At 47.7% G+C, this 22,339-nt stretch overlaps 6 protein-coding genes across 6 annotated transcripts; 5 read left to right on the top strand and 1 right to left on the bottom strand.

The window, feature by feature from the left end:
* The first annotated feature begins 154 nt into the window (after positions 1 to 154).
* B0J16DRAFT_278345 (Golgi CORVET complex core vacuolar protein 8-domain-containing protein) lies at positions 155 to 6,528 on the top strand. The gene is made up of 4 exons (XM_046123834.1): positions 155 to 783; positions 833 to 1,277; positions 1,325 to 5,327; positions 5,779 to 6,528. The coding sequence occupies exons 1-4, from the start codon at positions 454 to 456 to the stop codon at positions 6,482 to 6,484; spliced, it is 5,484 nt and encodes a 1,827-aa protein (XP_045988843.1). The 5' UTR covers positions 155 to 453; the 3' UTR covers positions 6,485 to 6,528.
* A 2,540-nt stretch (positions 6,529 to 9,068) lies between these two features.
* B0J16DRAFT_15500 (uncharacterized protein) lies at positions 9,069 to 11,347 on the top strand. The gene is made up of 4 exons (XM_046122113.1): positions 9,069 to 9,565; positions 9,615 to 9,872; positions 9,940 to 10,165; positions 10,221 to 11,347. The coding sequence occupies exons 1-4, from the start codon at positions 9,219 to 9,221 to the stop codon at positions 11,190 to 11,192; spliced, it is 1,803 nt and encodes a 600-aa protein (XP_045988842.1). The 5' UTR covers positions 9,069 to 9,218; the 3' UTR covers positions 11,193 to 11,347.
* Positions 11,348 to 13,100: 1,753 nt separating this feature from the next.
* On the top strand, positions 13,101 to 14,992 carry B0J16DRAFT_377657 (uncharacterized protein; the record flags this gene model as incomplete). The annotated part of the gene is made up of 3 exons (XM_046130857.1): positions 13,101 to 13,429; positions 13,483 to 13,680; positions 13,738 to 14,992. The coding sequence occupies 3 exons, from the start codon at positions 13,101 to 13,103 to the stop codon at positions 14,990 to 14,992; spliced, it is 1,782 nt and encodes a 593-aa protein (XP_045988841.1).
* A 232-nt stretch (positions 14,993 to 15,224) lies between these two features.
* Positions 15,225 to 16,492, bottom strand: B0J16DRAFT_15493 (uncharacterized protein). Its single transcript, XM_046122112.1, has one exon. The coding sequence runs from the start codon at positions 16,080 to 16,082 to the stop codon at positions 15,456 to 15,458; it is 627 nt and encodes a 208-aa protein (XP_045988840.1). The 5' UTR covers positions 16,083 to 16,492; the 3' UTR covers positions 15,225 to 15,455.
* A 189-nt stretch (positions 16,493 to 16,681) lies between these two features.
* Positions 16,682 to 19,296, top strand: B0J16DRAFT_15486 (P-loop containing nucleoside triphosphate hydrolase protein). Its single transcript, XM_046122110.1, has one exon. The coding sequence runs from the start codon at positions 16,789 to 16,791 to the stop codon at positions 18,865 to 18,867; it is 2,079 nt and encodes a 692-aa protein (XP_045988839.1). The 5' UTR covers positions 16,682 to 16,788; the 3' UTR covers positions 18,868 to 19,296.
* A 1,352-nt stretch (positions 19,297 to 20,648) lies between these two features.
* Positions 20,649 to 22,284, top strand: B0J16DRAFT_15483 (putative TOS1-like glycosyl hydrolase-domain-containing protein). Its single transcript, XM_046122108.1, has 4 exons — positions 20,649 to 21,009; positions 21,066 to 21,544; positions 21,605 to 21,774; positions 21,825 to 22,284. The coding sequence occupies exons 1-4, from the start codon at positions 20,767 to 20,769 to the stop codon at positions 22,274 to 22,276; spliced, it is 1,344 nt and encodes a 447-aa protein (XP_045988838.1). The 5' UTR covers positions 20,649 to 20,766; the 3' UTR covers positions 22,277 to 22,284.
* Positions 22,285 to 22,339: the final 55 nt, after the last annotated feature.

The following is a 22,339-nucleotide window of genomic DNA, read 5'->3' as shown; positions in this document are numbered from 1 at the left end:
TTGTCGCAAATGCGACCTTCCATCGGGGAAAGACGTCACAGCGCAGACCGCCCGGAGAATCCCCGGGCCGCCCCGTACGGAGACGCTGGGCAGGTGCGCTGGACTGCGCCGCTGCCAACCTTCCACGATGGGGCTGCGTAACGAACTAACTGACCTACGTAGCTCGCCTATAGCTTTCGGCTTTCGCGATCCCTTTTAAATACTTCCTTTGCAACAACGATCGAGCCGTGACAAGCTGATGCCCTGTGAACGCTTTTAAGAATTTCAGCATTCCAAAGCGTACATACCTCTCCAGGCGTGTCTCGGTTGCCCCTCCGACCTGGTTCATCTTATACCAAGCTCCAGAAACGGCTAAACGCACTGTTGCCTTATCGCCAACCCACCAGCTCGTTTATACCGCGCAGTGTGCCATGACCTCGACGCGGTAGTATTTGCGCATGTAGTGATGGAGCAATGGCCGATCCAGAAGACCTGTCGCTCCCGGGAGACGTGGACTTGGACAATGGCGACGACTCGATAAATGATGCGCCCGCGGAGGCTGGTGCTGATGGTGTTGATCATGGTTCGCTCGAGGACAGTGACGGACCTGATCGTCACCTCACACCTGTCCCTATAGGAAACGGGTCCGTTGGGGATAGATATCGCGAGATTATGCAGCAGCAACATCAGGATAGCTCGGATGTGAGCTCTTTGGGTGGAAGCTCATTGCATGGTCTACCAAAGCGAGTTGGGAGTCCGATAGATTCGGTGCTGTCGGGACCTGACGACACGCCATCTGTTCAAGTACGAATACCAATTGCTGGATCTCGAAGCATACTCTAACCTGTCGCAGGGATCATTCGTTTCCTCTCCTGGAAGCAGCATTCTCCCATCTGTAGCCTCTCGTCCTGGCCTAAGCAGTCCCTCACCATCCTTCCGACCATTCGATCGACGATTCCAATCGCGAATTTCCTCCTCTTCCAATATCCATACGCCTCGCTCGTCATCCCCGGTGGTTCCCTTTCTTTCCAGTCACAGCCGTAATGTCTCTTTAAGCTCCCAATTCCTCCTCGACCAGAACGACCTCGAAACACCAACTCCACCATGGGAAGTTGTTCGTTGGACCAAGCTACGGAAGCTCAATGGCCACGCATTCTCTGAAGCAGGAAAACGAAACTTCGGGTCACCCACATGTCTCGCAGTATCCGCGAATATAGTACTCGGAACGTCCAAGGGTATAATATTAGTGTTCGATTACAACCAAAACCTCAAAATGATTATTGGACCAGGAACAAAAGGTAGGCTGCAAGCTGTTTCCTGGAGGGTATAAACTGACTTGCTATAGCCGTTGAATCTGGACCAATCACCGCTATTGCGATATCTGCAGACCATACTACAATTGCAGGAGGTCATGCGAGCGGCAACATCTTTACTTGGGACACCAGTCGTGCCTCAAGACCGTTTTTAACAATACCACATTTAGAACCAACACAGCTCCAGAATCGCACAGTAGATGGACATGTGCCTGATGTTGCTATCGTTCACCTCGGTTTCTTGGGAACTCGTCATACGGCACTTGTTTCAGCAGATAACCGGGGGATGGCTTTCTCGCATCTGGCAACCAGAGGAACAGGTGCACTTGGAAGGACTGTAAGGACTCATCGAATTCTTGGTCGATATCCGGATGCGCCATTACCAGCAGGGAAAACGGTCAAGCCCAGTACCGTTCTTGCGTTTGCACCTCTGCCCCTGGGTAATGTTGAGTGTTCAACAGATACCCTTGGCTTGACAGCTATGCTCACGCCGTACCTCCTCGTTATCGTTTCAACTACACCTGTGGCGCAAACTCAGCACAAGTCGGCGCGCCCTAAAGATGTGCCTCCTCATAGTGCCATGACAGGATGTTTGGCATGGTTCCCAGCTGTAAAGCTAAAAGTACCAGACCCTCATACTGGAAGTGATATCTCAAAGGTGAAGCTTGCCTACTGTTGGTCGAATATCTTAACTGTGCTAGACGTGGACGAATATCCTCGTGAGGACAAGGACCAGCCTGCATCTTACAAGTTCAAAGCACGAAATCGATGGAAGTGTGAAGAGGCTATTGTTGCCGTCCAATGGCTCAGTCGTTCCGTTCTGGCCGTCCTTACCATATCCCAAAGGATGATTGTTCTTGAAGACAGAAGCATGCGCATGACTGAAGGGTTTGACCTGGTACAAAAGTACATATACCACGCAGACTTATTCTCTGAGCAGCTGCATACGCTTGTGGAGCAACATGATGAGAATGATCCGTCTATGCATGGAGTTGTAGCCGATGCCTTTTACATGAGTTTCAAAGCCTACAAGGGAAGGATATTTATCCTTGGCTTTAATGAAGTGTCGATCGGCGCATTGTCAAACTGGGCAGACAGGCTTATTGCTATGATGGAGAATGGCGACTACCTGGGCGCCATCCAGCTTGCTACCTCATATTATACTGGCGATGCTGATAAACTCACTGTTGGACTGCCTGAAGATTCATCTCTACGCCACACCATGGTTCGTGACAAGATTATGGAGATCATCAGCGCTTCGTTGAAGTACGCCTTTGGCCAGCGCCAGAAGGACCCCGAGAGTTACGACGATGATCATATGAAGCAATTAGCGGATACATGCTTCACAGCTTGCCAAGCCGTCGACAACCAAGATTTCCTCTTTGATGAGATGTATGAATGGTATGAAGACGCTGATATCGCTGGCATTTTCCTCGAGTGCCTCGAGCCCTGCATCCTGGAGAAAACGATCACGATGGTACCACCAACTATTGTCAAAGATCTGGTTCAGCATTACGTTAGCCGTGGCTGGGAGAGTAGACTTGAGGAGATGATCTGTCATATGGAGACGGCAACCTTGGATCTGGACCAGACTACTCTGCTGTGCAAACAACACAGTTTGTATGACGCACTTATTTACGTCTGGAACCAAGGTATTGGTGACTATATCACGCCTATGATCGACCTCCTTTCGCTGCTCATCCCTCTCATGGTTGATGGTGACTTTACAGCAAACAACCCAGCAGACGATTTCTTCAGCATCAACGCCTTCAAGATCTTTCCCTACCTGTCTTACACGCTGACCGGAAGAGTGTACCCGAACGAGCAGACGATGACCGAAGAGATGGCGACCAGGGCGAAATCTGAGATCTACTGGTTCTTCTTCTCAGGAAGAACAATAACATGGCCCAAAGGCAGTGGTAATGAGTTCCGTACCATTCCCAACTCTGATTCGCAACCGTCATTCCCATATCTTCGTATGATCCTGAAGCTGGATGCACCTAGCTTCCTGAGCGCATTAAACGAAGCCTTCGAAGACTCGTTCTTGAATGACTCAAATGATCATCATATGAATGGCAGCTCCAAGGGTGACCTGCCCGAGGAGCAGATCTTTGGGCAAACCATTAACCGACAGTATGTGCTGTCTATCTTGTTGGATGTTATGAATCCCAACGACTTTGCGCCGGAAGATACAATCTATCTTGACATGTTCATCGCACGAAACCTTCCCAAATTTCCCCAATATTTGCTTTTCTCAGGCACAACACTGTCGCGAGTTTTGACTGGACTCTGTAACTATCCAGGCCAGGACTTGGCGGAAGATGCACAGCTCAGTGCTGAGTATCTCCTTTCTGTCTACCACCCATCAGATATGCCAGACCTGATGCCATTGTTCAAGAAGGCGGGTTTCTATCGTATTTTGAAACGTATATACAAGACGGACAAGCAGTATGGCAACCTTGTACAAACCTACTTTGAGGACCCAGAGGATCAGGAGTTGGTGTTTGACTGTCTTCGCGAATGTCTGCGACCCCAGGCAGGACTTACTGGACGTCAGACCCAAGAGGTGCTCAAGGTCGTCAGGGAGCATGCACGAGATCTACTCGAGCTTGAGCCTTCACTTACAGCAAAGACACTGACCGAACAAGACTTGGACCTTCACCAACACATTGTCGACTCAGCAGAGGATGCACCAGAGTTGCAGCACACGTATCTTAAGACTCTCTTGGAGCCAGAAGAGCCTGCAACAGAGACCAAGGTGGCTACTGCTCGTGATCTGATTGAACAATATGTGCAGCTCATGTGTAAGTTTGAGCCATCTCATGTCTCAGACTATGTCGGCATTGTACAGTCGACCGACTTGAGATTGGACAAGCTACTACCTACGATGGAAGAGACTGGCGTCATTGACGCAGCTGTGGTGTTGATGGCTCGGGAAGGTCAAGTCAAGGATGCCATGGAACGCCTTGTAAAGCATCTCAAGACCCTAGAATCGGCCATGCATGGACTCTTGACTGGCGCTGAAGAACAACATTCAGGACCAAGTCTTGGCTATGCCGCAGAGGACCTCTTTGAAGGTCTTCAGAAGTATGTCCACGTTGGTATTTGGTTATGTCAAGGCCAGACCAAGTCTTCATCCAAAAAGTCAAAGATGGTCCAAAAGACGCCCAAGTCAGCAGTCGAGACACTCTCTCCCGATGAAGCTCTTTGGCTGAGCTTGATCGACGCATGCGTGCAGATCACGAAGAATCTGTCACCTGCGCTAAGCACTGCTGCTGAGCAAAACACCAGTGATGATGAGTTCGATGAGGAGAAGCTCGTGGCTCTTCTGCGGTCACTAGTTCAGCACACATTCACGGCTCTGCTCACAACAACGTCTAGTCAGACAACCTCACAATCGGGATCAAAACTGCTATCAAACGCCAGTTCCAACTTGTCTTTCTTGCGTATCTTGCGAGCATTCCTGACACAAGCAGCTGCTTCGTCGCCGAACTTGGCCGATTTACGAGGCGTGCTTGCATCAATCTTCTCGGCGTATGCGTACGAAGAGTCGATCTTGAAGTTATCGAATCGTCTCCTGGAACGCAGCCTGTTTGTCAACGTCAACCAGTCAGTCGAGCTCCGTCAACGTGGCTGGAGACCAAGAGGATCAACATGCGAAGCGTGTAGTCGAAGAGTTTGGGGACCTGGAGTGGCTGGAACATCGGTGTTTGAAGCATGGGAAGATAAACAAGCTATTGAGGAAAAGAGAAGGAAAGAAAGACAGGCCAATGCAGCGGAACGTGCCAAGGGTGACGATGGCGAAACAGACCTCAAGGCCAAGGGTAAAGGAGTCGATACGAGACCCTCGAGCATGCTCATCGAAGCGAACGCTACCAGTGGCGTGAGCAATAATAAGGACCAGCCCATGGGACCATTGGTGGTGCTGGCATGTCGGCACATTTACCACCAAAGCTGTCTAGATGAGTTACAAGAGAAGCAGCAGAACGGGGAAGTGGTCGGGGTTGAGAGGGAGTATAGATGCCCAATTGATGGGTAATTCGAGATAATTAAGAGAAGGTTTCTTGTACAAAGTGTATACATAGAGATTAAAGATGCGGATTAATGATGATGAATTCTTGGATGGTAGCCGTACGCCAGCTTGACTAGATCTGTAATCTTGCTCAGTAACAGTATCTATAGAATAATGAGTGCAAATGGTCGTGGTTGAAGAATCCTAGAATGCTCATTTTTTCAATATTGGATGATGCATTTTAATGTGAACTCTTTTTAGGTAGTGCAGTTAAGCTTTCGGGTAGCCTGAAAGTACTAAACGAGCCGCTAGAATGAATCCTTAGCGATCATACAGCGGGTACCTGGCCTTAACTCACCTTCAGTGGTCAACTCACCTCAATCGAGCAACGTCACATCAACTTTTGACATTCAAATTGAATATCTCCTTTTAACATCACAAAACAACAACGACCACGGTCAATATGTCTTTAAGCTCAGACGAAGAGGATGAGATCCTCTCAGACGCCCACTCAGAAAGTTCATCAGGAGAAGAAGATTCCCCCCCTCGCCAACTATCACAAAACCTCTTCGCACCTCCATTTTATGGGCGACCACCTACGCCTTTACCCCCTTCGCCATCACTTACTTCTCTTCTACGACCTTCAAGGCCAACTACACCAGATGCATCTGATGATGATGCCATCGCGCCTGTGCCTCGCGCTGCGCCAAAGGTGCCGACGTATGAGTACTACGGCTTCGTACTGTATCTATTCAGCAGCCTAGTTTTTCTCATCTACCTACTCTGGGGCTACCTCCCCTCCCCATTCCTCCACGCGCTGGGTATAGACTACTACCCTAATCGATGGTGGGCGCTTGCCATACCGGCATTTATCGTCATGACGGTTGTGTACATTTACGTCGCGCTCGCGGCGTATAACACGGAGATGCTTACAGTGCCGCTATCAAGCGTGGAGACTGTCGTTGATGGGGCAGGAAAATTGGCGGAGATTGATGCTAAGGGACGACTGAAAGGGAGTAGGAACCGGGAGAGAAAGGTTCAGGCGGATGGGAGGTTGAGATGGAGAGAGATTTGGAGTGAGGGAACGGATGCGGTGATGGATATTCCGCTGGCAGGCGTTTGTGAGATTTTGTATGGGGAGGGAAGGGAGGAAGAGGGAGAGTATATTGATGATTACTAAAGACCATGATGGCTTCTTAAGAGGTGGCATTTGCCATATATGAGCTTTGCAAAAATAGTAATTTGCAAAAGATTAAATCTTAAGATATTAACTTATGAAACAAGAATGTCTAAAATACTTACTGTTCTAGCCTTTAATCAGTGTGTGCAGTTTTCCAGAATGAGCATTTTCCATGAAATGTAGTTGATAGTAGATCCCCTTTCTTTGCCAAGCTTCTTTCTTAGAGTATCTCTTCCTGGCTCAGCACACGCAATAAAGTTCTAGCTTGCGATGGCAGCTTTGTTTGATGTTATTTAGGTATGAACCATCTGATGATAACCAACTGTTATTGCCTTTAGGTGTGAGAGGAGATGGACGAGCTGGAACTGCTTCTCTCATGTTGGATGATTAATCTTATGCGAGTTTATAGGATAGCTTAGAAGCAGAATTGTGAGCCACATATAGACTATATTCTAGTAGCTACCTATGTAAGTTGGAGTGAGTGAGATGAGCGAATGTCTGTGAGCGATGAGACGATTCGTCTAATGGTCTTCCGTATTCATAATATCGGTACTTACATATATCTGCGAGTCTGTATAACTTATGTAGATTACTAACAGCCTTCATGTGTAAGTGAGACATGAGCCTGTCGACAAGTACCGACCTCTGCAAGGTACCTGCATCAACCCTGTCTCTTGCTATGCTTCTGCCCTATACCAGTGGAGTCATGACAGGCCCCGAAACAATATTCATTCCGGAATGAACTCGGTTCCTAAGATCCGGTAAACGAGTACCATGGCTAGGATCTTGGAGTTAAGCTCTAAGTTTCTTTACAAGGTTCCTTTACGAGCGAAAACCGCCTTACAGATAGCCGGCGGATCAGTTGAGATTCTATGGAGTATGCTGAACTCAATCATAGTGTCATGGTCAAGGTCACCGGGGAAGTCAAGACGATGGAGACTGCTAGTCTGTTCGGGGAAATGAGACGGGGATGCCGTTGAGATGACAGCAGACGTCAACTTTGACTTCATAGCGGATGGGAACAAGCTATGACTGCGGACTGTGATTCCACCAGCAAAGTTTCGGCTCCTTTTAAGACCTAATATCAGTGAGTACCATGTTGTGCTGGTAGTTATCTCAAATGATTTATCTCTGAAGTGACTTTATTAACATCGGCTTTGTGTAGGTAATCTGCTTTCATTATCAGCAAGTAAGAGGTAGACTGACATGGGAACTACTATGTAATTCTGAAAGTGGAACTCAACCTTCGAAGACGTTCATCCTCCAAGTTATTGTAGATGACCTAACAATAGCATCCGGCGTTGCAAGCTGAACTGATGTTATTTGCCCCTATATGAAAGGTTACGGCACAGCAGGACTACAAAACAGGAGAGCGGGGCGTAATTTTGTTGCTGTGAAGATACCATCTTGGCCGTGAATTTTTCAACGTCTGGAGATTACATAGGGATGATTGTGTATTATTAAAACGGCCAGAATTGTCTGTGCTTTGACACGTAACGGCAAATAAAAGCAAAAACGTTGAGGGCAAAGGGGAGGGAGAGAGTGGAAGAGGGGGCGAGAAAGACGGTGAACGACATCTTCAGGCCGCAGAAGGTGGTGAGATGCTGTCACCTTGTCGTACCTTGGCGACCCATAAGGTTCAAGGCGAGGTTGAGAGAAGTTTCTGGACGTAAGTTATCAGATCTGGATGAGATCGTCGTGCACTTGAGTTGATGTCTAGGACCAGGGTCGTGGGTGTTTAGTCTACGGGATCTTCCCTAACGTTGCTCATCCTTAGGCGAGTTGCTAATTCTTTCTTCTTAATAAGACATCGAGAGATCCTACTCACGATCCACCACAGCAAGTAGTGTTCGTGACGACGTTAAAATGGATGTCATCTTAAAACAAGCCAGGGGTGGTCGGTCAGCCCGTAGTAAGAAGCAGGAATCACATACTGAGTAAAGAGAGAACAGGCAAACCTAGCAGAAAATCAATTATGATTCGACTCTTTTTCCACTTTAGATGTCAAATGCAGGGATCCCTGCTCCAGCTGGTTTTATTTATGCAGTTGGTTACGTCCTAGTTGGTCTTGAGCGTACACGTATGTACCCAACTGGCTGCTAACAACTTTTTGATGGCTATTTTAATGGCAAAAATGAATTATTTCTACAAGTAAAAGGTTGATTGAATTGCAATGAAATTGGGGGAGGTGCTGAGAAGTTGCTCTTTACTGAGAGTGGAGTGATGGATAGTCCCGTACGATGGTTGGGAACTCCGAGATACGTGACTCATAGCTTAGATGCACGATGGTACTTCGTAGGTACCGAGATGGCATGTTCAAGAAGCATTGGGGATAGAAGTATTCAAGCTTTTGACGCGTCTCCCGTACCGGATGGTCCCCGTTTCATCGGCAACCTTCCAGGCCGCCGGCTTCTATCCGCAGAAGTTCAGTAAATCAAAACAACAGGGAAATGAGGCAACCAGGAGAACCGAGCTCCAGTGTCAGCGTTGTCCTGATCGATACGACCCTCAACTTGTTCAGTAGGCGGATCCCCTCCAAGAGGTCCAAGGTCCTCCTGGTAAAAGTTATGACAGCCTCGATCGACCAATGTTAAAACTAGTCCCGACCCGAAAAGCAACCCACACACATCGGATGCACAGATAGACATATAGATATACAGCCATACATAGAGCCATACATGCCCTCACCAAGGCCACTATATATATATAATATCCTCTGCCTCAAACACAAACCATGGCATCAACCACCAAACCCTCTCGCAGGCCACATCGGTGCGAAAGAGTCTTTAGAACAAAAACTTCCTCCATTCCCAACCTTACCACTCTACGCAGACAACTCGGCTACGGTATACCGGGCGGAGAACGAGATCTCGCCTTCAAAAAGGCCATTGCTGAACAAGTCAGGACGTTCGTGTCGAGCACCGATAATCTGCCTGCGTTCAAGTTAACCAAGTGGAAGAACCGTGTCCATCAGAGAGGTCTCTTGGAGGTGACCAACGATTTTCTCGAAGTTAAGGGGAAGGGGACTGAGTTTTGGCCATATTGGAAAACGGATTTGAACTATCAGAGAGACACGGTCAAGTTAGTATCGTAGTATTCTTGATGGCAAACCGAACTGACACTCGAATAGGATACGTTGTCTCATGACAAAAGTATTTTGGAGTACGGCCTGCGAGAAGAAACGAAAAAGATCGACGACCTCACCCGGCGTTCACTTATCTCAAACTAGCCGAGACGCTTTGCACCAGCCCGTAAAGACTGAAGAATCCTCAAGTGTCACCGAGTTCCCGAACGAGCCCAGCCAATTTGATGATAGGGGTAATACCGTCGATAATCCCATAGACATCGAGAATATGACATCGAACTCAAGTATGCCAGGACCATCGACGTAAGTAATCGATCAAAATATGTGCCCCTACGAATCTTACCTGATGCTAATGCTGATACTGGACTAGGGATAACGACCCTTGGGCTAACCATAATATATCATTTCGTCGCGCCAATGAAGGATCCGAGAACCATGTAACCGACGCTTTTATGCCTATCAGCTCTGATATACCAGACTTCACCAATTGGCACGATTCGACGTCGACGAGAGCATCACTGCCCGCTGGAGGGAATATAGGACCAGCGGTAGACCCATATGATGGACCCGACAGCCCACCACGAGTTGCACAAAACGTGAGTCCTCCCCTCCTTATCGATCCGTTATCTATCATAGCTAACTATTCGTCAGCGGCAAGAGTCTAGTAAAAGACCAGTTGAGCCAGACTCAAACAACAACCGTCCTCTTAAAACGCACAAGCCGAATCTGAGCAAGGGCAAGGAAGTTGCTAGTTCGACAACAATTACAAAGTCTGGTCGAACTGTAAGACAAAGGTCCTTCCCAGATAGATCTACGGATGAACAACTAGAGGCAGCTGTTGGGAGTTCATCCTCATCTGCATCACAAGAGGGAAGCTATGCAAACCGATGCCAACAAAGACAAGCAAAAGATAGTACCAATGGCTCAACCTCAGCAACTCCTTTGCACCCTGAGACCTCCCGTTCTAGGACGTCTCAGTCTACACCCAGAGCACAGGCCGCTCGTTGGGCGGCGGAACAAGCTGAACGAGCTGCGGGAGAAGTACAGACTACGGCAATGGGCCCCGCCTCTAGCAGTGCTGTAGCTCAACAGGAGAGGCCTGATATGGTGCACGACACTACTTCTTTACCTCAAGCTAGATCGAGTGAGAGCCAGGAGCAGGCGAGAATATCAGAAATGAATCGCATTGCCTCTGCTGTAAGGACAGATACCGAGATCAGCCAGGTTCCCCTCCCAGCTCCTCGAAACCAAATGAGACCCAACCAACTGCAGAGAATGGCCCTCAAAGCATCCCTCATCACATACCGATCCAGCATCAGCCACAACGGTACAATCCACAGCGTTCTGACATTTGAACCGTCCGTCTTCCAGATTTCGCTCAACGATGTAGTCAGAGCACTGAATCTAAACAACGACTTTGGCACTTTTTACATAGTTTTCGATACCATCGAGGAAGGGGTTTACCCTTACATGGTGAACGATGAAGACGATTTTGAAACGTTCAGGGTGGAATGTCTGGCCATGATTACCAGCTATTATCAACGTTCTCAGTTGATTCCCGAGGCTGAAAGGCAGTCGAAGCGCTACCGAGTCTTGTTCTCTAGGACAAACAATACTGCCTAAAAGGGTGCTGTACGAGAACCTGTTAGGGTCCTATTCTTTCTCTCTGTTTCTATCGATACTTTATTTCTTTCTTTTTCTTTTACCTATACTGTATACTATATATATTTAAAGAGTATTGGACTGATGGAATTAATGGGTTACAAGGCCATATCACGAATTACCTACTACCTACCATGTAGGTATCTTTGTCTTCTCTCTAGGTATAATCAGCTACTAAGATACATGAAATTAGCGATAGGAAACTACCCGTACAGTGCCTGATCGTCATAATCCTAGGAGCTAACCAAGACACGGGAAATAGTTAGAATCCTTCATGCACGCACTGGTGCTTATCTCTACAAACGTGCGTAAGATACGTAGCAAAATTGCTGGTAAAGGGAACAGTAAACAAGATATTTTATAACATAACTTGGGATATAAAATGATGATATTATGGTCCTCAAGATAGTGTTGACAGTAAATGCATCCGCCTTTACTTGTTAGTTAATTCGTGGACTATCACTGCCCGTCCAGCTATTTTAGTAGGGAAACGCGTCCGAGGACTGCGGGGAAAGCTGCCCACTGTATGGAAACTCTGTACGCTAGGTACGGTAGGTATGGATCCATACCATGGAGGAGCCGCAGGGTGTCAGAAGAATTGATCGCCGAAAGCATAAGAGACGAAATAATCTGGTCACCTTATGCCGGCTTAGGCTGGCATTTAGGCTACTTTATTTCTGTAGCCTAAGCCTTAGAGAACGTTTCTTCTGTTACCCACCTAGAGGAGATAGAAAACAAGGGTATCAGTAGAAGATAAAGAATCCCCATCGCTGCCCAGTTTTCTGCAACCCAACGTGTAACGGGGTCTAGACATCTAGATTCTGTTGCAGAACACTTGAACCCCTGATTTTTTATCTCTTAGCAAGGATTGAGTCTCACCGTTCCAGTGATGAATGATCAACCCCTCCACTACATACTACAAAAGCAATTTGCACTGTTACCCTTGTTCGCCACCTGTGACCTATCACACCTGAACCTTGATAATGGGAACCAACAACGGGTTTGTGAACTCGTGATGTCCTGCGGTTTGTCGATGACGGAATTGAAGGAAGAAAAAGCAAAAGCGAGAAAACAAGCCCAACAGAGAGATCTAAGCTATATATTCTTTTCTGCTTTGTTTACTTTCGTTAATTAAATGAAAAAAGGGGCAGTCTATACTCCGCAGAGTCCAGAACTTAGCAAGCGATTATCGGTTTCTTTTTTTCGGGTCTGTCTCGCTGATCATTTAAATCGTTGTGCTATATAAACGAACTGTGCCCAACAACTAATTAATTTAGTATTTGACTTGTCAATACTACCTAAACTTTTTAAGTTGTTTCGTCTTTTTTTTTCTTTCTTTTTTTTTTCTCTTCTTCTTTTCTTTTTCTAAATCACGAAGAAGACGCGGTAGAGTTGGAGAATCGCGTCAGTTTCATGATTTGACCAACTACTTAAGGATACCCCCCAACGGCCTTTAATAGATTCACCAGCACAAGCACCAGCCGCCTCCACTCACGGACCCAACCAACGGGCGGTCACAAAAAGAAAAGAAAAACAGAGACAAAAACTCCCAGCTTTGAGTTGTACGAGTGTTTCTATTTAAAAGACTTGAAAGACCCTGTGTCCCTGAATGCAGCGCGTCATCGTCAAGGACATATACTGAAGCATCCATCTAATCTAATCAATCACCATACCTACATATCAACCGCCATCATGATTTTAGACACTATATCAAAGTCAAAACAAAGGGCAGCTTTAGTCTCCAAGACAACCAACACTTCAAGGACACCAGCAAAGTCGACTTCAGCAAAACCAAAACCAACTGGAGCTTCATCTTCATCTTCATCTTCACCAAGGACGATCAAAGCAAAGAAATCCTCAGTCTCAAAGATGATCTCATCCATGGCAAGCCCAGAAGACGACCCCTCCAAACTTCCAACCCGTCAGGAGCTTCTGGCGGAACTTGGATTGAGAATGAAAAATGAAGATGAAACCGTGTTCAACTCTTTTACAAGCGCCCGCACCAAATTTTACAATAATTTTCTTGACGATACGGGAATCAGCGAAAAGAGGCTCTCGGAATGGTCAACCAAGGAATGTCAAGACACTCTGAGAAAATTAGCCCAGCAGTTTCTCAACCGAGAAGGATATCGCTTTTGGCCCGAGAAACCCACGTCTGCTAATAAGAAAGGCTATACTTATCAGAAGGATAAAGCAACGTATGTATCATATCCCCTCTGCCTCTTTGGTTCATTCACTGACAGATCAATAGCCTCACGTCGCTTTTGATCAAGTACTTTTTTCAGTTCATCAATGGCAATCGTAGAAGGGTCAAGAGACGCAAGACCCAAAAGCAATTAATAGCAAGAAACGGAAACTCTGTCGAGAACCCCATTACAATCGAGGACTTGTCAGATGACTGTTGCCCTGTTGACGAGCCCGAGGAGACGTCCGATTATGCTCCCAAGAGGTAAGTCACCACAAGATTTGTTACGAGTCGAGTCATTTGCTGATTTCATCACCCCAGAGAGCCGTATCCAGAGGATTCTCCTACCTTGGATAACTTTCCCGAGAGATTACCTTCTCTTCCTGCGGAGGCACCACCTCAGGGTTACTTTAGCTTTCAAAATGGCCAACCAGTGACTCGAGCCTCCAAACGTCCAGCTGAAGCTGAACTTGAAGAGGACCAAAATCGAGCAAAGAATCCCCGTTACTTTGACGCTTTTGTACCTCCATCTGACGACGACACCGTAGATAGCGCCTTCTCTGACGTCTCCGACAGAGTCTTTCGTGAATTCAATAACCGCGAGAACAGATCAAAGAGGAAAGACAGAATTCCTGAAGATGAGGAGCTCGACCCTTCGTCAACTGACGCCAATGTTCGTTCGTCTACAGTCGATAGTGGAGTCTTTGTCGGCGGGGTTGCAAGGGAGGATGACCCTGAGAATGCCAGAAAGAAGGTCAAGGAAGCCGTACCACATGAATCTGCGACAGAGAGACGCAGCTCTGTTCTCGACGAGACAACCATCAGCGTGAGACCGACAAATGCAGCTCCACTTTCTCATGGTTGCTCAGAGCCTGGGGAGAACATAATGGTACCCCAAGCACACATGTCTTATCTGGGAGAGGTCGAAAACGAGTCCAAACTCGATGCAACAACACATTTCGCTGGTCCCAGTCACGAGTTTTCCACCGCCCCAGAACAAATCCCTGTAGATCTCACAGATGATATCGACGGCATATCGGATTCTTGGGCCCTAGGTGATGACCTGACAGCACAAAAGGGCCTAGACGATATTAGAGGTCCGTGTTTTCCAAAGGAAAAGTGCGAGAACCCATATCAGGCTCTTTTAGAGATACCATCAAAGAAGCAACCCTACTTCGACTGCGAGCACGCCAAGTCTGTTCTTGACAACCATCTTCGCAGCCACGCCACTCATACCGACACACCTATAAAGTTTGCCTTCGCAGTGCGGCACTGCACCGGACACGCCGATCGATTCACATTCTCGCCTTATAGCTTCTTTAGCATGTCTCTTCAAGAGTTTGTTGAAGCTCTGCCTATGGAGGACAAGGAGAAGATCACAGGATTGTGTATCCGGCAGTATTCCGGTACTGTCACACATTTACGGCAGGTTTATTTGTATAATGAGGAGGTTTTCGGAAATATTCGAGAAGAGTGTATGCGACATATTGAGCATGATATCAGAAACGCAAAGGGTATGGGGAAGAGGTTGGATTATGAGATAAGTATTGAGCCGCTTACCGATGACGATTGTTAAGAGGGTATATATATACACACACATGTACACACACATATATAGGAGTTTGCGAGGGATTTGGCGTATAGCATGGGAAAGGGGAATCGTCATGATCACGAATACCAGGATGGAGTTTTGGCCTTTGGGTATGAATGCAACAGATTCAGGTGCTATCCAGAGATGGATGTACTCTTGATAACAAGAAACAAGTCTAGAACGGGTGAAGAATGAATCTTTGAATTATGTCAGTTCCAACTCAAGGACAAGTTCCTGCTTTTAACATCAACAGTATAGTTACAAAGAAATGACAACGATGGCTGACGATCAAAGAAGCCCTAAGTTAGGTAAAATATCGATCTCATTTACATATATATATCTCAGTTGACCATGTTCCAACGAATCAACAAGCCATTACTCCATAGGTAGGTACATCATTAACGCCAATCCAATTTTATGCAATCGTCCAAGTCGTCATTCCACCAAATTAACCAGCAAACATACTAGTGAGCTCCCAGTCTCCGCTGGCAAGCTGTCTCCAAGAGCTAGAGCAGGTGGCCTGGACAGTCTGCATGCCAAAGTTGCCGTCTCCTTGGTCGAGCTGACGGAACAGTGTGACCTTGTATCCAATGGCAGCAGCCATGAGACCAATCTCGACAGGCTGGGGGTCGTGCATCTTGTATGCGAGCCACTCCTCACAGTGCTTCACCTCCTCCTCGAGGGGGGGATCAGAGTCCTCGGTGCGAGGCGTAGGGTCGCCGAAGAGGAAGCGGTTGGACATGACGGCGTCCTTAGCGATGTACTTGAGGGCAGTCTTGGGCTTGTCGCAAAGGGCGCGCCAGAGGAGAGTCTCCATCTCCTTTACAGCAGAGAGGTTTCGGCCCTTGATAGTCTTGAGGTTCTCCTCGTCTGATTCCTCATCAGGGTCGTGCTCCTGCTGCTTGCCGCCGCCGTTGAAGAAGTCGGATCCTTGGATGCCGGAAACGATGCTGCCGTTTTGTTGAGCGGGGGTGAGTTCCATGCCCCTTTGGCTTGAGGGGCCGCCGAATTTGCTCTCGTTAGCATTGAGACCGTTGGAGGAACGGTCGTTGGTGAGACCAAGCATAGTCGGCATGATGACGGTTTGTATAAGTGAAGATGATTAGATCTGTAGTTGTTTGAAGATAATTAATGCAGGTCAGAAAAGAAAGAAATGGGGAATGCAAGTCATAAAAGATAGTGAAGTACAGTACTAATTCCTGCTGCAGTTTCATGTATTTCCATGTTTTCTGAGCTCCCAAATCCTGATTGCTGGCTGTATCTGGTGCTGGTGTGACGTCAACCTTGTGCAGCAAAAGTTGGACATGATTATGACGGTGATCGACAGGGAACCAATCATCTTGACCTCAACTATTGGGTAAAAAGGTACTGTATTTGACAAGGGATCTTCCATGTAGTGTTCCTGGTATCATCGAGGAGGTCAAGAACGTGCACAGATTCAATGATCGGGGATTTTAAGACATAGCGCATCTAATCTTGGATCTGTCTTGCAACGGTAAAGCCGTAGCGCCATAGCGCAACGTCCACTAACGTAACTAAAGTAGCTGCCCTGATCATCATTCATGGCTGTGCTTTTTCAACTGTGGCTTCTGCTTCTTCACCAGCCACACTCATCCCCCACCCCCCACTATCCGAATGCGCTTTCCGTCAAGTAAACATGAAATAGCTCCACTAAAATTTCTTAATCCAATTCTCAATTGTTAGCAGTTTTTCCTTCTGATCGCACCGCACAATCCACGCTCGCTGCTTCAACCACGCGTAATAGCGCACTCCTTTTCACCATGGATATCCTCAAGGTTCTATCGCGTGGAACCAAAAAGACCCAAAAGGGTTCCCAAAATGCCAGCAACGCTCAGCAGAAGCTTCCCTCTGCTGGCACCACCACGAACCCCCAGCTGTACCACGATCAAGTCCGCGGTCAGAAGCGAAAGCGAACAAAGAATGAACCCGAGCCCGAAGTTCAATCAGAGCTGCCCGAAGTCGATTTCTTTGCGCCCAAGCCTGAGCCTGTCGTTAAGGAAGCTGTCGAGACGGAGGAAGCTGTTCAGGCGCCCAAACCTACACGATCATCCCAGACATTGAGCGAGGACGAGTGTCGCCAACTTCTGCGATCGCATCGACTTAAGATTACTCTACTTTCCAAGCCCGAGGATCAGTCCAAGGTTAAGAAGAGCAAGAAAAAGAAGAAGGCGGCCGTCGAAGTCAAGAAGGATAGCAAGAAGCAACTCTTCCCACAGCCCTTGGACTCTTTTGGCGAGCTTCGACAAGCTTACGGCCTTTCGGACAAGGTTGCCGATAACCTGGTCTTCCAAGGATACCGTGTCCCTACTGAAGTCCAAATGGGCAGTTTGCCTCTTTTGGTTCACCCCCAAGCGGCCTTGAAGGATGAAGATGGACTGGATGGAGGTGTCGACTTTCTGGCCATCGCCCCTACAGGAAGTGGAAAGACGATCAGTTTCTTGATTCCCGCCATCAACAATATCCTGCGCAGGCGCTCTGAAGAAAAGACTGGCGATATCCACGAACTCGAGGCCATTGTTGTTGCGCCAACCCGAGAACTGGTGCACCAAATCGTTAGCGAGGGACAAAAGTTGTCTAAGGGCACAGGTCTCAGGGTCGTCTCGATGAAGAAGCAAACACAACTATCAGCTGAGCAAGTGGATATGGCAGAGGACAGCTCAGAAGACGAGGATAAAGAGTCTGACTCCGAGGATGATGACGAGAAGCCTTCCGACGACAAGCCCAAGCAGATCACCAAGGCCGATATCCTGGTCACTACACCCTTCCTTCTACTCAAGTTCCTTACATCTGGACCAGCAGGTACACAAAAGGTTTTGCCTACGGTTCGAGATCTGATATTGGATGAGGCAGATGTTTTGCTTGATCCCCTTTTCCGAGATGCTACAATGGCTGATTGGACCGCATGCACAAACAACAACCTTCGCGTATCATTCTGGTCCGCTACCATGGGCTCAAACATCGAGTCCATGGTCACAGAGAAGTTGACTTCGAGAGCAGAGTCATTGGCTATCACACCGAAGCCCTTTGTCCGATTAGTCGTTGGTCTCAAGGATACAGCTGTGCCAAACATTGCTCACAAGCTCATCTACACTGCATCCGAGCAGGGTAAACTGCTCGCCCTGCGACAACTGTTACACCCTACAGGCAGCGGTGATTCGGGTCCTCCACTACGACCTCCTTTCCTGGTGTTTACCCAGACTATTGACAGAGCGACTGCTTTGCATGAAGAGTTGCAGTATGATATTCCTCTCGAGGCTGGTGGTGCAGCAAGAATCGCTGCTCTCCACAGTGGTCTTACCGATTCTGCTCGTTCCGCCATCATGCGCAAGTTCCGCGCTGGTGACATTTGGGTCTTAATCACAACAGACGTTCTTGCTCGAGGTGTGGACTTTGCTGGTGTCAACGGTGTTGTCAACTACGATGTACCCGGATCCAGCGCTGGCTACGTCCACCGTGCTGGACGAACAGGCCGTGCTGGTCGTGAAGGTGGCGTTGCAGTCACCTTCTACACTAAGGAGGACATTCCTTTCGTCAAGATGGTTGCCAACGTGATCGCTGCCAGTGAGAAGCAGGCTGGAAAGACAGGGGATGAGGCTGGGATTCAAAAGTGGCTGCTCGACGCCCTGCCAAACGTTGGCAAGGCAGACCGCAAGAAGCTCAAGGAGAGGGGTGTTGAGGCCCGACGAAGTGGCACCAAGGCCAAGATTACATCCAAGAGTGGTTATGAGCGACGCAAGGAGAACAACCGTCGCGGCGCTATTGAAGGGAGCAAGAAGAGAAAATTACAAGCGAACGACGACAGTGGTGATGACGGAGAATGGGGTGGTTTCGACGATTAGATGGGATCGTTATGATAAAAGATGGACGTATATACCAAAAGCATGAAGCATAATATCAGAGACCAATTATGTCGTTGGATATGAGAATACAACCCGCAGAGCACATCGGTTCAATCAAGCAGAGACTCCCAAAGCCTCACCACCCAATTATACTTTCTAAAAGCCCGACATAGAGTTGGTTATATACCAGTTTAACACAGATGTCAGTGTGAAACGAAGTCGATAAGTTACGAAGCGGTATCAACAACCGCAACAATATGCATATACAGTCATATCCAAACCTTATAAACAATCACCACATTCAAACCCTGAAATTGCCAAAAACTAAAGAGGAAAACAAAAAAAACCAACCCATGAATATACAATAGCACACCTAGACCTTAAAGAAGATCACCACACTCGATCCCCGCCCTCCACCTCCTAATATACTAACCTTCTTAGTCAATTCTTTTTGCTGGTTTAATTTCACTTACAACTTTCGCCTTGTGACCCTCGAATTATGAACGGCATTCAATTTATCATTTCCCGCCTCTTACATGAATGCAGCTTCTGGAATTTCTCTCTTTTCATTATAGCGCATCGAATCGGGCAACACGTGGACATTCCAGAAACGACCTTATTGTCATTTAAAATAACAAAGTCATTATCGTCATTTGCTTCGGCTCTAAGGAGTCAAAATAGGGGACCCGCCAAGAAAAGCCAAGACAAGACAAGCGTTGGCCTTTGACGCGGCTTTCTTGGTGTCTCAGGGATGCTTCCCCAGCCTGCCACCTCAAGGTATCAGAAGAAATGGCCCCTAAAAGCATAAGAGACGAAATGATTTGGTCACTTTATGCTAGCTTAGACTAGCAGTTGGGCTACTTTATTATGGTAGCCTAAGCCTTAAAGGACAACCTATTCTTCTGTTACCCACCTGCCAGCCTCTCTTCTTCGCAGAATCATGCGTCTCTTACTCAGGTGTCATTCAATTCGTCCACCAAAGCCCGCTATGTTTCGGTATTTGAATGACAAAGAATATGTGTTGATTCCTGGTTGATTCATCAAGGACTTATCACAGATTCGCTGTCGCCAAGCCATCAAGGTGAAAGACTTGAGATGAATAGAAACTATAGCAGGACTGAGCAGTCTGGGCTACTTTCTACTCTCAAGTCCAATTTCAAATAGCGCTTCTCGGCGTTTAATCAAGCCTCTTGGCCTCAAGCCCAAAAGACGCTGCTTTGAAGCCAAGACCGCTGCGCCATTCGCCTACGCGCCTAGGCGTGGCTCTCGGTGATGGCCTCATGCCAAATACAGAAAGGTCACGCCGTCGTCAATATTAACTATTGGAAACAAGTCATTTCATCTCTTCGATTGGCCAAGAGTCCGGTCTCTAATGCCCTGAAACAATATGCTTGCACCACACCACTATCGATCTTGGCTACAAGCTGCTGATCACGTCCAATAAGCCATTCTGAAGTGCCAGGAACAGAATTGAGATCTACCGCCCAGACTTGGGATCAAGCTAGGCATTGTTGGCCCTGATTCTCCTTTGGGAAGCTGAAAGGATGTGACTGTGCTTTGCCCAGACTATGGGGGTTTCCTTTAATATCGCCATTGCCCTCATGATGGACTGAGGTCTCTGGTCATCCTCGTTCCTGCTTGAGGTTGGTGCTGAAACATTCATTCATTCATTACTACACTTTGGTTCATAACCGCTATTCACTCATTTTGTTAAGTCGCTCCTTAAAACCAACCGTGCCGTCATTGTCTTTGAGATCCATTCTTTGAAAGACAATTCATACCGAAGCATTAGCTCCTTACACGAGATACTACACTATTACGAAACGAAGATCCTCGGAAACAGGTCTCACAATATCTACAAGCAACTTAAGCTGACGTATTTTGAATCCTGATAACACCATGAAGCTTCAAAACGTTTCTCTGCTGGCTTACAGTGGCCTTGCCTCGGCCCTTACTCAACAATGTACCGGTAACGCCGTCAACGAGGGCGGTAACTGGTTCTGTGGTGCTATCGAGGAGATCCTCTACCAGGGATTCTCTGGAAAGGGTAGCTACCAGGCTGTGAGCAAGATGGGTTCTGATGGATCCTGCCAGAGAGAGTCCGTCTCTTATGACGGCGCTCTCGGACCTCTGAGCGAGGATGTAAGTCAAACGTCACTCATCAATATCTACAGTAGAACCTAATAAGAGACCATTAGCTTTCTGTTCACATTCGAGGTCCCTTCAAGCTCAAGGAGTTTGCTGTTTACAACCTCGACTCCAGCAAGAAGAAGCGTGACACCGAGACTGTCCCCTCACCTCACCTCCACGGCCATCGCCATCTCCACGAGCAGCGCAAGAAGCGTGAAGAGTGGGTCACTGCTACTATTGACGGAAAGGTCGTGTCCTGGAAGAACAACTGGTTCGGCCCATCTGCTACTCAAGCAGGTCCTGCTGTTGCTGGTGCCCCTTCTGACAAGGCAAAGAAGCCTGAAGAGACCGAGAAGAAGCCACTCAAGGCCAGCTCGCACTCAGCTGTGAGCTCCAAGAAGGAAGGAAGTGCTAAGACAAACTCCTACTCTGGTTCTTCTGGTGGACACTGGAAGCGTACTGCTTATTACAACTCCCAGCGACGAGTTGCTGACAATGTCATGTTCTTGGGCAACTATGGTGGTGAAGGCTCTGGTGTCTTTGATAAGTGAGTCGATACTCTTGACTGACAATGGTTCTAGTTGGATTCATGCTAACTGAGTGGCAGCACCTGGGGTAACTCCCTTTCTTACCTCAACGCCAAAGGAAACGGCGGCTCTTCTTCTTCCAAAGTTCTGAAGGACGTCTACATCCCCTCCAACAAGGAGTTCTCCATCTGGAGTGCCGAGAAGTGCGACGAGAGCTGTGGTTACGCTCGCGCCAAAGATGTCGCATACAGTACGTCTCCCTTACCTGATCTTCACGGAACACTCACTAACCATAAACAGAGGGTTTCTCTGGTTCCAACAAGGTCTTTCTCTTCCAGTTCATGATGCCCATGGACGGTGACAAGGGTTTCAACGGCGACATGCCTGCCCTCTGGGCCCTTAACGGCCGTATTCCCCGTACTGGTCAATACAGCGAGTGCAGCTGCTGGAAGACCGGCTGCGGTGAGGTCGATATCTACGAAGTCCTCGCTTCAGGCGATGACAAGTGCAAGAGCACTTTCCACATGAACAACGGCGCTGGAAGCTCTGACTACTTCAAGCGTCCCACTGACAAGTACATCAAGGTTGCTGTTGTGTTCTGTGAGCGAACTTCAAGCGTCGCTATCAAGCAGCTGTCTGATAACTTTGACTTTGGCTCGTCGCTGAGTGATGAGACTGTCAAGTCTTGGGTTAAGGATATGTCTTCTCCTAAGAAGGGCAGCAGCTTATTCCAGCTTTCTGCTTCTCTTTAAGGAAGAGAGTGTAGTTTAGGTAGACATGTTGCTTTGGCTTGACTTAGATAGTGTTACATCTTC

This window comes from Fusarium flagelliforme, assembly GCF_020744385.1.
Source record: "Fusarium flagelliforme strain FIESC 12 MPI-CAGE-AA-0113 chromosome Unknown B0J16scaffold_1, whole genome shotgun sequence".
In the NCBI taxonomy this organism is placed as follows: Eukaryota; Fungi; Ascomycota; class Sordariomycetes; order Hypocreales; family Nectriaceae; genus Fusarium; species Fusarium flagelliforme.
This window is presented reverse-complemented; position numbering and strand designations above follow the sequence as displayed.

What these genes read in the sequence shown, in the direction of transcription:
- B0J16DRAFT_278345 (XM_046123834.1), top strand. Translation starts at nt 454, where the DNA reads ATGGCCGATCCAGAAGACCTGTCGCTCCCGGGAGACGTGGACTTGGAC. An exon ending in ACGACACGCCATCTGTTCAA is followed by an intron (nt 784 to 832) that starts GTACGAATACCA and finishes AACCTGTCGCAG; the next exon opens with GGATCATTCGTTTCCTCTCC. An exon ending in TATTGGACCAGGAACAAAAG is followed by an intron (nt 1,278 to 1,324) that starts GTAGGCTGCAAG and finishes GACTTGCTATAG; the next exon opens with CCGTTGAATCTGGACCAATC.
- B0J16DRAFT_15500 (XM_046122113.1), top strand. Translation starts at nt 9,219, where the DNA reads ATGGCATCAACCACCAAACCCTCTCGCAGGCCACATCGGTGCGAAAGA. An exon ending in TATCAGAGAGACACGGTCAA is followed by an intron (nt 9,566 to 9,614) that starts GTTAGTATCGTA and finishes ACACTCGAATAG; the next exon opens with GATACGTTGTCTCATGACAA. An exon ending in AGTATGCCAGGACCATCGAC is followed by an intron (nt 9,873 to 9,939) that starts GTAAGTAATCGA and finishes ATACTGGACTAG; the next exon opens with GGATAACGACCCTTGGGCTA.
- B0J16DRAFT_15493 (XM_046122112.1), bottom strand. Translation starts at nt 16,082, where the DNA reads ATGCCGACTATGCTTGGTCTCACCAACGACCGTTCCTCCAACGGTCTC.
- B0J16DRAFT_15486 (XM_046122110.1), top strand. Translation starts at nt 16,789, where the DNA reads ATGGATATCCTCAAGGTTCTATCGCGTGGAACCAAAAAGACCCAAAAG.
- B0J16DRAFT_15483 (XM_046122108.1), top strand. Translation starts at nt 20,767, where the DNA reads ATGAAGCTTCAAAACGTTTCTCTGCTGGCTTACAGTGGCCTTGCCTCG. An exon ending in TCGGACCTCTGAGCGAGGAT is followed by an intron (nt 21,010 to 21,065) that starts GTAAGTCAAACG and finishes AGAGACCATTAG; the next exon opens with CTTTCTGTTCACATTCGAGG. An exon ending in CGCCAAAGATGTCGCATACA is followed by an intron (nt 21,775 to 21,824) that starts GTACGTCTCCCT and finishes AACCATAAACAG; the next exon opens with AGGGTTTCTCTGGTTCCAAC.